The 15,762-nt window shown below is 43.1% G+C and overlaps 1 protein-coding gene across 1 annotated transcript in view; it reads left to right on the top strand.

The window, feature by feature from the left end:
* The window catches only part of LOC111955520 (thrombospondin type-1 domain-containing protein 7A-like), an 89,646-nt gene that overhangs the window by 41,097 nt on the left and 32,787 nt on the right, over positions 1–15,762 (top strand). Inside the window, 6 exon segments of the mRNA XM_070436378.1 lie at positions 2,351–2,609; positions 3,867–3,982; positions 5,473–5,605; positions 5,732–5,835; positions 7,156–7,350; positions 15,117–15,383. Coding sequence (XP_070292479.1) covers positions 2,351–2,609; positions 3,867–3,982; positions 5,473–5,605; positions 5,732–5,835; positions 7,156–7,350; positions 15,117–15,383 — 1,074 coding nt within the window.

The following is a 15,762-nucleotide window of genomic DNA, read 5'->3' as shown; positions in this document are numbered from 1 at the left end:
TTGTAGCCCATTGTATAACACTGCTACAGCTCTTGTAGATATCCTCCATTGGACCATAGCAAGACAGTGTCTGTCTGTGGCATATTCAGAACACCCACGCAGGAGAGAGACTTTATACATTATCGTTTTCTCTAAATGGATACTGGTATGCTCTGGCATGGGGAGGACAGCCACACTGTCATCACGGCAGAAACAGAATCAACTGAATGCCTCGCATCATTTATTAGCCTTCCTACGCCTCAGCAGACAGACACACTGTCCAGGATAAATGGCAAGAGGTGTGTGTGTGTGTGTGTGTGTGTGTGTGTGTGTGTGGGTGTGTGTGTGGTGTGTGTGTGGTGTTGTGTGTGTGTGTGTGTGTGTGTGTGTGTGTGTGTGTGTGTGTGTCAGATGCGTGTGTGTGTGTGTCAGATGCCAGGTGTGGGCTGAGTGTAGCATGAAGTCCTACAGACTCAGCTCTACTAGCAATCTGCTATCACACATGCAGATTGAGGACCTCCCAATTCAGGCCCGAGTCATAACTTGAGATCTGCGTAAATTATGGAGCGGTGTCAATTTGAGCCAAAATACAAGTGGTGTGGAGATCTCAAGTTAGGCTCTCAGGGAGTAGAGAGAGCAGTTTACAGTCAATTGGAGAACATAGCAGAATAGAAATGACTGGGTAATTCCAACAGGGTTGAGCCCATAGAGTAGGCCTACGTAACAATTACAAAAGGCTATGTTAGGAAACTCTCGTAACGAGACGAAGGATTAACTGTGGTAGCCAAACCCACAAGGTACAGTTCAGTAAATAACAGTGGTAGGGAGAGTTCGCCTGGTTTTACATGACGTGAAGGTTTCAGGAACTGTGTCTTACAGAGCTCTGTAACATAACATGGAGGGAAAGAAGGTTCTTCGTTGTGTCGCGAACCGGCTAAAAGTCCGTAACAAAAAGGGAGACAACGTGGAGATAAGGAATAACAAAGATATATTTATTAACTGAAATAACCTAAATACAATTAACAATGGTGTGTAGTCAGTAATCAGTAGTGTAAGTGAGTGGTTGCGTGTATAGATGTGATAATGAGGGGTGTTGAAAGGTGCCAAAGCAAACAAACAAAACGGCCACAAAAATGGCACAACCAAAATCTATCAGTGTGTCTGCATGGAGGCAGTCTCCTCTACGAATGGGGAAGAGGTGTATTTATCCCGGGACACACCTGGACCCAGGTGTGACCCATGTTGCTGACGACCCTCCCAGCTCCGCCCACCGACATCCTAATAAGGAAAACAAGGGCAAAGATAATTAATACGGCAGACAGAGTGGGAGGGTCATCACAATTGTAAAGGATGTAAGAAAAGATAACTCTCACACAATATTACCTCTGTATAATTTTTATGGTCAAAGACCTTTTACAAGACTTGCAAAAGAAAAAGGAAATAGCATCTTTTATAAATGACTTGTTGAAGGACAGGCTCCCAAGGGGCTACACGGAATTCAAATCTATATCTTCTCTCTGTGTGGCTTTTGAAGACAGAAGCACATCCTAAAGTACGCTCCATCTGTTTTCCCCTGCTCCACTATTGATTGGCTGATCTTGGTCCTTCTCCAGCATTGATTGGTGGATCGTGGTGGTCCGCCATCCTTGATTGGACAATCTCCATTCTTCTCCTTAATTTATTCGTGGTTCTCATTGATTGGTCAATGCCCGTTGCGGTTTGTAATGGCTGACCTTCCGCTCGGGGTCTGGTATCCCAGCGTGACAGAGCCTCTAATGACATCCAATCATGGTGAGAGATGGTTAAGGGTCATACACACACAAATATAACACACACACATCACAACCATCTGTGGTGAGGGGTGGGAAGGGGTGACATGCTGTCCACCTGGTGTCTAAGATACTGTCAGACCCAGGATCAACTCATCTCCGTTGTCTCCATCTCCATGACTGCTTCTCCCCAAGGGACTATACTGGTTTATTTAGCTCTGAAACGGCTGTACTGTTGTTTTTAACACAATGAGTGGAACCAAAAAGACAAGTTAACCTTAAGAGCACAAAGACACAGCTGGATCATTTGAATGGAAGTGGAGAAGGTTTGGTTTATGAGATATACAGCTTAACTTACTATCTTTCTAGTTATGATAAGATGACAGAGTTGTCAGCTCCAGCTCAATAGCCAGCTCAACGGACAAAACTATTGGCTGAGCAGCCAATCAAGGCAAACCACAATCATGTAACTGAGTAGTATCTCCTGTATTTGAATGTGATGTTTGTGCTTCTGCTTTCTCTTTGGGGTCTTTTTGAAAAAACTGTTTTATAAATACAGTATAGTTCATTGATTGACCATTTGGTTGTTGTGTGTTTGACAGGCGGGGTCCAGTGCCCCAACAGCGTTGCTCTCCAGGAGGTGCGGAGCTGCAATGACCACCCTTGTACTGTGTACCACTGGCAGACAGGGCCCTGGGGACAGTGTATCGAGGACACGTCGGTCCCCCCTGCCAACTCCACAGCGGCCGGGGCCAGGGCCGGGTTCGGGGTCAGGGGAGGGGACTCCTCCTGCTCTGTGGGGATGCAGACACGGAAGGTCATCTGTGTCCGGGTCAATGTAGGACAGGTGCCTCCCAAAAAGTAAGAGTCCCTCCTTCAAAATAAGAGTTCCTTTTTCAAAGTAAGAGTTCCACCTTCAAAGTAAGACTTCCTCCTTCAAAGTAATAATAATACATGGCATTTATAGCTTTTCAAAGACCCAAGGTCGTAAGAGTATGAGTTCTTCCTTCAACGAGAGGACTGAATACCAATATAAGTGTATATGACTATAATATTTGTGGAAAGTGAGAGAGGAAATTAATTAAATGAAATGTCAGTAGAACAGTTATGCTTATGCTGATGTGGTGTAATATGTATTCAGGGTTCCATAAGCCTTTGCTAAGCATAATGCAAAGCACAAAAGCACAGAGCCTTTGTCCCAGTATCTATCTATGGAAGGAACAATATCCTATTGTTACCACTGTCTGTCTGGCTGCATAGCTGTGAGCTGACGGGTTCCCTGATGGGTTTCTGCCTGGGTTCCAGACAGTTGTTCTAAAGTATCTGGGTTCTCCCTCCCTACCACCCTAAGGGTATCTGCCAGGGGACGTGAATCATAATAATGAATTAGCTATTTATTTATTCAGCTTTAATAGTAGCATTATCCTGGCAGGATGAGCTGGAGCTACTAGGCAGACTGGGGATGAGCTAGGTCCCACGCTGGGTATGGTAATGAACCCTGGGCAGTTTTATTCCTGCTGTTTATGATTCTCCCGTCCAGGGTTTAATTTTACCCAGCTACCATTTCACACTATCACACCATGCTGCTCTGGGACTCACACACATGAACATTATTAGGGTTTATTTGTGGTGTCAAATTGTTACAGCTACTGAACTACTATCACTTAACACACTTGATCCCACTAGGTTTGGGACGATATATTAATATATCATAATATCAAATAATTAAATCGTATAATGTCACGAATGAAACAGGTATGATATGCTTATGAGTTCATTACCATTACAGGACATGAATGAGCTAACAATGTAGCACTGTTACAGAGGTGATATGATATTCAAAGCAGTGAAGGGGCTTAATCTGAAGCCCTAAAACCAGTGATTCATAGTATACTTGGAGAATCCCTGACATTCATTACAACAATGACTCAGTATTGATATACTGTAAACAGTTGGATTATTTTGACAAGACAAATATGCATTCATAAACATAAACGATGTTCGCACACATCTCTACACATTCATCAACTCATCAATCAAGTGCAAGGGGGGAGCAAAACCCCGCAGACACTGCCCTCCGTGGAATGAGTTTGACACGTCTAGATGATGTGATTTCAGGTGTCCGGAGAGTATTCGTCCTGAGACGGTCAGGCCCTGCCTCCTGCCATGTAAAAGAGACTGCAGCGTCACCCCCTACAGCGACTGGAGCGCCTGCCCTGCCACATGTAAAGCAGGTACCCACTAGCCTTCTCAACATTCTCAAGAATACACAGATACAGAACAATGTAAAGGCCCCTCAACACACTCAAGTACACATTATTGGGAAAAATGCCACTATGTCAAGAGAGAGTGGCATTCAATATGCCAAGCAGGTACATCCTATTATTGTCAAGTATGCATTACAGTACAACAGATACAGAGCAGTTTGTCCATGAAAAAAATGCTCAAGAGATGGAGCCTAAGCCATATGGTTTTGAAATGAGCATGTGCTTCAAAGCATGTGAAGAAGTTCATTAGAACAGAGAATTCTAAATAATAGTGGGTCTGTTGTTAAGTGTTTGCTTCCTGGTTTCGACAGCCCTGACAAATGGACAAATCTGATAAACAAAACACTTGCACAATTATAAAATTATTTCTCTTCTTCTCTTCAAATATTTCATTTCGAGCTGAGAGAATCATCAAGTCAAACTGTGATTCACTTAGGAGCTGTGACATCCTAGAACAGCAACCAACGAACACGCATTGTTGCCTGGCAACGTTTTTCTATATAAAGAACTAGAACAAATGCCGCTAATAAACAGAAAATGCCGGGCCAATTTAAAGCAATTTGCCCGCACTGCAACAACCTCTTTGTGAGCTAGAAAACGCTTGTTAGCATACATGTTTCTGTGAGTGAGAGTGAGAGTGATGTTTCCCATTTCCCGGGAGTGAGTGTTGTATTCATGAAATACTTGATATGACCAGAAACATCTGCTAAGCAATACTTTATAGAGTCTATAAGAACAGTCATTGGGCTTGTTTTCCTAGTTTTTTATCCTTTAATTTGCCTCTGCTAGTAATCTTGCTTGTATTATTTCAAATTTGGCACCCAGATCATCTGGCTTTACTAGGAGTATATGGTCATGGATTTGTCCGTCTCCTACGAGAACCATCGGAGCTGTCAATATAACAGAAGATCCTACAATATGAATATAGTATGTATCTCCTGTAGCTAGCTACCTCTATTGATCAGACATTGCAACATGGATATGGCCACTGTAATAGGATTCTGATGGACTTCTTGTAAGGGCAATATAACCTCCACCACCCAATCACTGAGCTGGGTGGACACCAGCAGAAAAGTGAAGCCCACATCAATCAATATGCCATACTTGATTATTTCATTACCTTCTCTCCGAACTGGTCAGGAAAGTACATATCTGCTGGAGAACACCAGACTAGAGAGCTGGGAACCAGCTGTGTTCCTTCATTACGTTTTAGTGTTCTTCATGGTCAAGGTTAATGACACACATCTGCTAAAAGTCAACAGCAAACAAAACACTTGTTTTACAAGGACATTTCAAGGACCTGTGATTTGCAATTACTCAAGTAGGTAACAGGCATTCATCATGATAATTTTCCACTTCAAGACTCGATGGAAGTAGCTTGAGTGCTGCTGTTATTGTCTCTGTCTAGTGATTGGGCCAGTGTGTGAATAAAGTGTTTTTCTATGGGTTATTATAAGGTGGCAACACGAAAAGGAAACAGAACAGGAAACGCATCATCATCCAGCTGCCGGCCAACGGGGGACAGGACTGCCCGGAGGTGTTGACTCAGGAGAGAGACTGTGAGGCGCCGTCTGTCTGTTTGGGATACAGGTAAGGCTCCATCATCCACCAAGACCACTCTACTCTTTTGACTAAAGAGGTATCAAGTTAAATAAATCAAGACTTTGACTATGACTCTCAAGATGACTCAGCTGTGTCCTGTTTCTTCTACTGCAGGTGGAAGACACACAAGTGGAGGCGATGCCAGTTGGTTCCCTGGTCCGTTCGTCAGGACAGTCCTGGAGCTGTGGAGACCTGTGGGCCTGGATTGCAGGCTAGAGGTGAGCAATAAAATCCTGCATGCACTAGCTACTCAAGTTGATTCTGGAAGCAAAGAGTTCATATCTGAACTGACGGGTATATAAGAAAATACCTTTGTCATGAGAGACTTAAAAAATATTATTTTGACCATGGATTGACCATTGATTTTTGACCATGCATCTCGGCCTACTTGGGTTTTTCCTTTTCATGCTTTTGAACTTGACAGTCATGAGAGACCAGTCACATTCATATAGTATGTGAAGTACATTTAAATATTTGATCTGCGCTTGATTTAACTTGCTTGGTACTATGCATGTGACTGTGGAAGTGTGTAGTATTGTTGATGTGAGAAAGGGAATTAGGCATCAAAGTAACACCTTGGGCTTCATGTATCTTTCATCTCATTCTAAATGTTACACTGGGACTGGTGGTTAAATAACCAAATCGTTCCCCCAAAACTCTTCCCTATAGCTGTACCAGGCATGAATTAGTTACAGTAATGTTTAAACACAAAATGTTAATTCTGGTGGATTGCTTTGTGTTGAACTTGACGAAGCATGACAGAGAGTGGCAACAATGCATCTATCTGTCTTCGATTTACAAAATGGTGTCAGTCAGTGAATTGAGAGCATAGAGTTCTTCTTCCACTCCTTGCACCAGACCTCTAGTAGCCTCTTGGAGTAGAAGACCATTATCTGATCAGATGACGAGCACCTTTTCAACCTCCTTCTTCACACTCCACATTAGGCCACATTACCTGTAATGGTATCTGTGTAGACATTGACACGGGGGGAGAGACAATTCAATACAGAGCTCTGGCTCCTCCTCATTCAATGATATCTAGTCGGGTCTGTTTGGGTGGGAAAGTCAATAGACATTAGACTACGTTCAGTTTCATCACTTAATGCTGTTCTTGCCTCTGTGTGTGTTATTAACTGAGCGAACAGGAGACAGAGAGTGCGTATGAAATCTAAGTCTATTCCCTATGTAGTGCACTAATTTTGACTAGATCACGACAGGTAATAGGGTGCAATTTGGAATGCAATGTAGTGAGTCATACCAACTAGCAATGAGTCATTCCAGATCCCAGAGTGACAGTACTGTAGGTTAATCATCACTTTTAACACAGTCAGGTCTTGATCGCCTGTGATGGGACTCTCGTGTTTAGCTCCAAATGCAGCCAAAGGGCATTAACCAAATGAGATTGTGAGTCTCCCCTAATGAAAAGTGTCCAACGTGTGTACCAAAGCTTATTGCCTCACACCATAGCAACCACCACTTCCTTCCTTTTTCTTTCTTTCTTTTTCTTTCTTTGTTTCTTTCTTTCTTTCTTTCTATAGCTGTCTCATGCTGGAAGCAGGATGGGGGTCAAGCGGACATGGGAGCATGTCTGAAGTTTGCCAGCTCCATGCCCTCTCTAACCCAGCTCTGCCAGCTCCCATGCCAGGATGACTGCCAGCTAACCGCCTGGTCCAAGTTCTCTTCCTGTACACAGGACTGTGTGGGCGTCAAGACCCGCAAGAGGATGCTAGTGGGTGAGTGGACTGGAGTAGGCCGTACAAGTACAGTAAACTAACTAACGTAGTCCTCTTTGTCTCTGAGTAATGGAGAGGCCGTACAAGTACAGTAAACTAACTAACGTAGTCCTCTTTGTCTCTGAGTGGACTGGAGTAGGCGTACAAGTACAGTAAACTAACTAACGTAGTCTCTTTGTCTCTGAGTGGACTGGAGTAGGTGTACAAGTACAGTAAACTACTAACGTAGTCCTCTTTGTCTCTGAGTGGACTGGAGTAGGCTGTACAAGTACAGTAAACTAACTAACGTAGTCCTCTTGGTCTCTGAGTGGACTGGAGTAGGCTGTACAAGTACAGTAAACTAACTACGTAGTCCTCTTTGTCTCTGAGTGGACTGGAGTAGCCGTACAAGTACAGTAAACTAACTAGCGTAGTCTCTTTGTCTCTGTGTGGACTGGAGTAGGCCAGACAAGTACAGTAAACTAACTAGCGTAGTCCTCTTTGTCTCTGAGTGGACTGGAGTAGGCCGTACAAGTACAAGTAAACTAACTAACGTAGTCCTCTTTGTCTCTGAGTGGACTGGAGTAGGCTGTACAAGTACAGAAACTAACTAACGTAGTCCTCTTGTCTCTGAGTGGACTGGAGTAGGCCGTACAAGTACAGTAAAACTAACTAACGTAGTCCTCTTGTCTCTGAGTGGACTGGAGTAGGCCGTACAAGTACAGTAAACTAACTAACGTAGTCCTCTTTGTCTCTGAGTGGACTGGAGTAGGCCGTACAAGTACAGTAAACTAACTAGCGTAGTCCTCTTTGTCTCTGAGTGGACTGGAGTAGGCCGTACAAGTACAGTAAACTAAACTAGCGTAGCCTCTTTGTCTCTGAGTGGACTGGAGTAGGCTGTACAAGTACAGTAAACTAACTAGCGTAGTCCTCTTTGTCTCTGAGTGGACTGGAGTAGGCCGTACAAGTACAGTAAACTAACTAACGTAGTCCTCTTTGTCTCTGAGTGGACTGGAGTAGGCCGTACAAGTACAGTAAACTAACTAGCGTAGTCCTCTTTGTCTCTGAGTGGACTGGAGTAGGCCGTACAAGTACAGTAAACTAAACTAGCGTAGTCTCTTTGTCTCTGTGTGGACTGGAGTAGGCCGGACAAGTACAGTAAACTAACTAACTTTGTATTTGGTATTTTACTAGGATCCCCATTAGCCGCTGCGAAAGCAGCAACTACTCTTCCTGGGGTCCACACAGAACATGACACGTGACATGACACAGAACATTAATAAACAAGAACAGCTCAAGGACAGAAATACATACAGTAAATGTAAATTGTCACACATTGCTTACATATCAGTACATACACACATAGGTAAAATACATAATACATAATAATATTTTGTGGTACCAATGAGTGTCCGAACTGTGTGCCAACTGCTTGAACTGTCAGTTGGGTACCTTCAACACATCAACACCTCGCACAAAGACCAGGAGTGATGCAGTCAATCACTCCTCAGTGTTGAGCCAGGAGAGACTGACATGTATGTTACTGACATCTCCCTCCGTGTATATCTAAGTGCAATACAGTATGTGTGGCTTTGTTCTGGACCAACTGCAATTTACGTATGTTCCTCTTTGCCGCACCTGACCACACAGCTGGGCAGTAGTCCAGGTGCAACAAAACTAGGGCCTGTAGGTCCTGTCTTGTCAACTGAGATGTCAAGAAGGCAGAGCAACGCCCTATCATGGACAGACCTCATCCCATTTTAGCAACCATTGAGTCTATATGTTTTGACCATGACAGCGTTGGTTACACCCATCAGTTTAGTCTCCTCAGCTTGCTCAATCGCCACATTATTCACTAATAGATCTAAATGACATTTAGTGTTGAGTGAGTGATTTGTCCCAAAAACGATGCTTTTAGTTTTTGAAATATTTAGCACCAGCCTATTGCTAGTTACCCACTCTAAAACTAACTGGAGCTCTATGTTAAGGGTGTCAGTTAGTTATTTTATTGTTGCAGCCGACGTGTACTGTTGAGTTGTCAGTGTACATAGACACACAGGCTTTATTCAAGATCAATGGAAGGTCATGAGTAAAAACAGAAAAATATAATGGCCCTAGCTGGCTGCCCTGTGGTACACCACACTCAACTCAACGGAATTTGTATTAGAGAGACTTCCATAAACGAAAACCATCTGTTCTATATGACAGGTAACTCTCAATCCATAATAAGACAGAGGATGCAAATTCATAACACCTACATTTTTTCAGCAATAGGTTATGATCAATGACATCAAAAGTGTCCTTCTCTATAAGCATGCTGAAAGTCTGTTGTTAGTTTTCTGTAAAATAACTTTATATTTGATCAAGCACCATTTTTTCCTAAAGTTTGCTAAGCACTTGTAACAGGCTGATTGGTCGGCTGTTTGAACCATTAAGGGTGCTCTGCTGTTCCTGGCTAGTGGAATGACCTTTCCCTCCCTCCATGTCTGAGGGAACACAGTCTTCTAGCCTTAAATTGAAGATGTGGCAAACAGGAGTGGCAATGTATTCCGCTACCAACTTTAGCAATTTACAATCCAGGTTGTCGGTACCAGGTGGTTTGTTCTTAATTATTCATATTTCACCTCTTCCACACACACTTTGCAGAACTCTACACTTCAGTGTTTGTCTTTCATTATTTGGTCCATTATGCATGAATATGAAGGCTCAGCATTTGTTGTTTGCATGTCATGCCTAAGTTTGCTAATCTTGTCAACAAAAAAAGTGGTTGGCAATATCAACGGGTTTTGTGATGAAACAGCCATCTGCTTCAATGAAGGATGGAGCTTTTTGGCCTAGAATGTCATATAAAGTACTCCAAAGCTTTTTACTTTAATTCTTTGTATAATTTATCTTCATTCCATAGTATAGTTTCTTCTTCTTTTTGTTAGTTATGTGATTTCTCAATTTACTGTATGTTTGCCAGTCTATGTTCAGACTTATTTGCTCTTCCCTTTGCCTCATCCCTCTCAGCCATACCGTTTTTAAATTCATCATCTATCCATGGGGATTTAGCAGTTTTAACAGTCAGTTTCTTGATGGGCATCAGTAACCGGAAGAAGCAGTTTCATAAGTGCTTCAAGTGCGGCGTGAGATTGTTCCTCAACATACATCAGACCAACAAATATTTTTCATATCTTCGAAATAGGAATCACTGCAAAAACTCTTGTATGATTGCTTATACACAATTTTAGGTCCAGTCTTTGTAACTTTGTTTTAATTTTTTTGTCTATTATGATCACTACATCCGATGGGTGTGGATACTACTTTAGAGCAGATTTCTGCAGAATTAGTAAAGATGTGATCAATACACGTGGATGATTTAGTTCCTGTTCTGTTTGTAAATACCCTGGTAGGTTGACTGATAACCTGAACCAGATTGCAGGCATCGGTTACAGCTTGGAGCGTATTTTTGAGTGGTCAGCTTGATTACAACCAGTCAATATTTAGGTCACCCAGAAAATATACTTCTCTGTTGATATCACATACATTATCCAGCATTCATAGTCCAAATACTGAGTTTTAGCACTTGTTGGTCTATATGAACTTCCTATGAGAATAGGCTTTAGGTGAGGCAGATGAACCTGTAGCCTATATTACTTCTACATCGTCTGACATGAGATCCTCTCTCAGCCTAACAGGAATATGACTCTGGACCTACATAGCAACACCTCCTCCATTTGCATTTCTATCTTTACTATATACTGTATTCTATAACATTGTATACGCTAGGTACTACTGCATCATCATAGGAATTATCTATGTGTGTTTAAGAGATGCACAGAATATTAATATTTTCTGATGTTAATAAGTTGTCAATTTCATGAACCTTGTTTATTATGCTACATATGTTACTATAGGCTGTTTTTGTCCTCTTCTGGGTTGCTTTTTTTTTTTTGTGCTATCCCGAGAGGCTGATCTGAGGTAGACATGTCAGTGACATTTACATTTAAATCAATGGTACTGAGTGGGCTGCCCACAGTGGGCTTCTTCCTAAAGCAGACAGTTTCAGTGCAAACTGTGGAATTCAATTATATGTGGATGTCCCCAGAGGATGAAGGGATAAACAATCCTCCTCAGTGAATTTCATGAAAATAAAAATGGTGAAACATAAAAAAATATATACTAAATCTATTCACGTCACCAAATAACTGAATTAAGCACACTGTTTTGCAATGAAGGTCATAGCCCCAACAGCCCCAACAGCACTCTGTAGGGTAGCACCATGGTGTAGCCGGAGGACAGCTGGTTTCCGTCCTCCTCTGGGTACACTGACTTCAATAAAAAACCTAGGAGGCTCATGGTTCTCACCCTTCCATAGACTTACACAGTAATTATGACAACCCGGAGGATGTCGTCTAACCTATAAGAGCTCTTGCAGTATGAACTGAAATGTTGTCCACCCAATCAAAGTAACGGAGAAGGAATCTAGTACTGAAAGCATAAGCTACAGATAGCTAGCACTACAGTGAATAAAATGTGGTGATTATTTGACTCAGAGAGAAAGACAATTGTTTTGAACAAATTCCTTTCTTTAAAAATGAAGGAGAAGCGAGAGAGAGAGAGCTAGCTATATTTCGTAGTATTTATTTTTTCACTTTCACTTTCACTTAGCTAGCGAATCCTGCTAGATAGTTTAGCCTATTCAAACACCCGGCTTAAACATAGAGGGATGCTATGTTACCTAGCTCACTATGGCTGTCCAACACTGGAACTCTTCCAAGTCAAGGTAAGTGTTTGATTTTATAAATTTATTGCCACCGGGGCCCGAGCCACCGGGGCCCGAGCCACCGGGGCCCGGGGCCCGTTTATTTAAGATACTCTTTGAAGAGGTAGGGTTTCTGGTGCATTTGCACGATGGGCAGGGACTCTGCTGTACTAGCTTCAGAGCAAAGCTAGTTCCAACATTGAGGTGCCAGGATAGAGAGCTTGGACTGGGCCCTTCACTCTATGGGATGGCAAAGAGACCAGAGGTGGCAGAATGGAGTGCTCGGGTTGGGGTGTAGGGTTTGAACATAGCCTGAAGGTAGGAGGGGCAGTTCCTCTTGCTGCTCCGTAGGCAAGCACCATGGTCTTGTAGTGGATGCGAGCTTCGTCTGGAAGTCAGTGGAGTGTGCGAGAAGTGGAGTGAGATGGGATAACGTGGGAAGGTTGAAAACCAGGTGGGCTGCAGCGTTCTGGATAAGTTACAGGGGTTTTATTGCACAAGCAGGAAGTCTAGCCAACAGAGAGTTGCAATAGTCCAGATGGGAGATGACAAGCGCCTGGATTAGGTCCTGTGCCGCTTCCTGTGTGAGGTAGGGTCGTACTCTACGGATGTTGTACATAATGAACCTGAAGGAGTCACTGCTTTGTTTGAAGAGAACGACAGGGTCACGGCTCTTTGTACTCTCGGAGGGCGACACTGTGGAGTTGTCAATCGTGATGGAGAGGTCTTTCAGCGAGCAGGCCTTCCCCCGGAAGCTGAGATATCTGTCAGGCACACAGAGATGCATGTCACAAAATGGGTATCAGAAGGAGAAAAGTAATTGAGTGTCATCTGCACAGCAATGATAGGAGAGACCATGAGAGGATATGACGGAGCTGAGAGACTTGGTGTATAGAGCGAAAAGGAGAGGGTCTAGAACCGAGCCCTGTGGGACACCAGTAGTGAGTACGTGGTGCAGATAATAGATCCTCTCCATGTCACCTGTTTGGAGCGGCCTCCCAAGTAGGATGCAATCAAAGAGGGTGCAGAGCCTGACACACCCAGCCCTGAGAGGGTGGAGAGGAGTATATGATGGTTCACAGGGTAGAAGGCAGTGAATAGATCTAGAAGGTAGAGAATAGAGCTCTGGCAATGTGGAGTGCCTCCGTGACACAATCGCAGTTGAGTGATCCGTCTTGACTGATTAGGCTCAAGAAGATCGTTCTGAGAGAGATGAGAGAGTTGATCAAGTGTTTTGGAAAGAAAAGAAAAGGGATACAGGTCTATAGTTTTTGACGGCAGATGAGTCGAGTGTTGATATCTTGAGGAGGGGAGCGACTTGGGACATTTTGAAGTCAGAGGGGATGCAGCCAGTGGTCTGGAATGAGTTGGAGGGAAGTGAGAAATGGGAGAAGGTCTCCAGAGATGCTCCGGAGAAGGGAGGAGGGGATAGGGCTGAGCGGACAGGTTGTCGGGTGGCTAGACCGACAGCCTGCATATTAAACTTATACTTTCTTAAACAGAGGCAAACGGAACGAAACAGGGATAAACATACATTAATTTGTCCAATAGAAACTCTCATTTGCAACTGTTGGACTAATGATTACACCCTATATCAGCTAGATGCAGGCAAGAGTGTGCAAGACGTATTGAATGTGTCACTGTCTGTCACCTTGATCATGACCTATACACCTACGTTGTAAACTTTCATTCATAGGCTAGGTTGTAGCAACCTCATGATGGGTATAGAGAAAATTAGAGTATCATGTAGTAGCCTAAACCTACCAATGTTACATTGAGCTGGGTGAATGGAATATGAATGACAGTCATCTAATATTGTGTAATAGAAATAAGGCCATACTCATAAAGAAAATATGCATCCTCCCTCCTCTTAAACGTCACCAACCGCCACTGGGGCATATGGTTATTAAAGACAATACCCTCGGAGCTAACAGTTAAAGGAACATAATTTGGTTACTTACATTCACTGCACTTCTATTTCTCTGGGATATAATCAGATTTCCATGTCCTCTGTTGGTTATTATGACAGGAGGACTGTGGAATAGTTCTTAAAACACATCTTTTAAGCTTTCCTTAGGGTGCTTTTTAGTTGTTTCATTTTTGTCATTCTTTCTTTTTTTTTAATCTTATGTTTGTTGTGTAGTAAATATTTCAGCTTTTATTTGCATTGTTTTTATTAGAATGCATTGCATTCCATGTCTGAATAAATACAGCTTGATTTGATTATATCCCCAAACTGTCAGTCTCTGAAGCAGTTCGCTATGTTGATGTAGGAAATCCTGGAACCCCTGCGGTTAGTTCTCATTGTCTCTTAGTGGACTGTATTAGGTCTACAAGTACAGTAAACTAACTAACTTAGTCCTTTTTGTCTGTGTAGGGACACAATGTGACTAGAGCCTTTGGCCACAGTTTGCAAGTTCAGAAGAAGTCTTCCCTAAATACTGATACAGGCTCACATGTTTATTTATTTCATCCCCCTAATGGTTCAGGTTAGTATGAGGATTAGATCTTATTTCCTCTGGTCCTAGAGATCTGTTAAGTGCAGCTTCCTACCTAAAGAGACTGAAGTACTTGACATGACTTTGACGTTAAGGTTCCAGTGCGAGTGAGACAGTATCACTGCATAGTCAGATGCCAGAGTGTCACAAATCTTATTTGGTCAGTCAACAGTCTAAGTGCCCTCCATAGTATGCCTGGAGGTCAGTTGAATGTATAGCATAAAGGATTATATAGGATACGCCTGTAGGACCCTGAGATTCTTCAGGAAAAGCTCACGTTGCTAAAAGTGACTTTTATCGAACCCCCCCCCATTTTCACCTGGTCCAAGTTAGCGGATGTTGAGTAAATATATATATGATCATTTATATCCTTTATCTGGATCCAGGATACCGGCTTGTTACAACGTTTCTTTCAATACTTGCCATTGGGTATGGGTATTTACCGGTTTGGCTATTACCAATCGAAGTGATTGCCGTTCGGGTTGTATGAGTTAGACACAGCCAGGCTGCCTGTCCTACCTTTCTCCCTTCTCTCTTCTCAGGGAAGAGCAAAAAGCGAGACCAGTGTAAGAACAACCAGGTGTACCCCCTCAGTGAGATCCAGTACTGCCCCTGTAATAAGTACAACGCCCAGCCCGTGGGGAACTGGTCGGACTGCATCCTGCCTGAGGGTGGGCGCGTGGAGGGCCAGCCGGGCATGAAGATCCAGGGGGACATCAAGGAGTGTGGCCAGGGCTACCGCTACCAGGCCATGGTGTGTTACGACCAGGACAACAGACTGGTGGAGACGTCACGGTGCAACAGCCACGGTGAGTCTTACAGGCCTCTCACCAACATCCAATTATTGTTCATGTCTATAAGGAGGACGTCACCTTGTTATGTATGATGATGTTATGATGGTACGTCTACAGTACCTTTGTCACGGTGCAACAGCCACGGGGAGTCACAAAAAGTGTCTGAAAAATCCAGTCTCTCTTCCATCTCTCATCAACTCCCTTGAAGCTGTGTGCATTAAACATAGCCACTGTGATTCATACAGGGTGTCTGTATCTCCATTTAAAGGCAAGCTCAGTGATATGACATCATCATACACAGAACAGGCCAGTTCCTGTTACAGAAAACAGAAAACGAGTGAGGAGAAATGCAAGATAAGGCAATTGAAAATGCTTTGTCTTTGGTCTTTGGATT

Source organism: Salvelinus sp. IW2-2015, linkage group LG31, assembly GCF_002910315.2.
Source record: "Salvelinus sp. IW2-2015 linkage group LG31, ASM291031v2, whole genome shotgun sequence".
NCBI classification, from domain to species: Eukaryota; Metazoa; Chordata; class Actinopteri; order Salmoniformes; family Salmonidae; genus Salvelinus; species Salvelinus sp. IW2-2015.
Note: the sequence above shows the minus strand (reverse complement) of the source record. Positions and strands in the feature narration are given on the sequence as shown.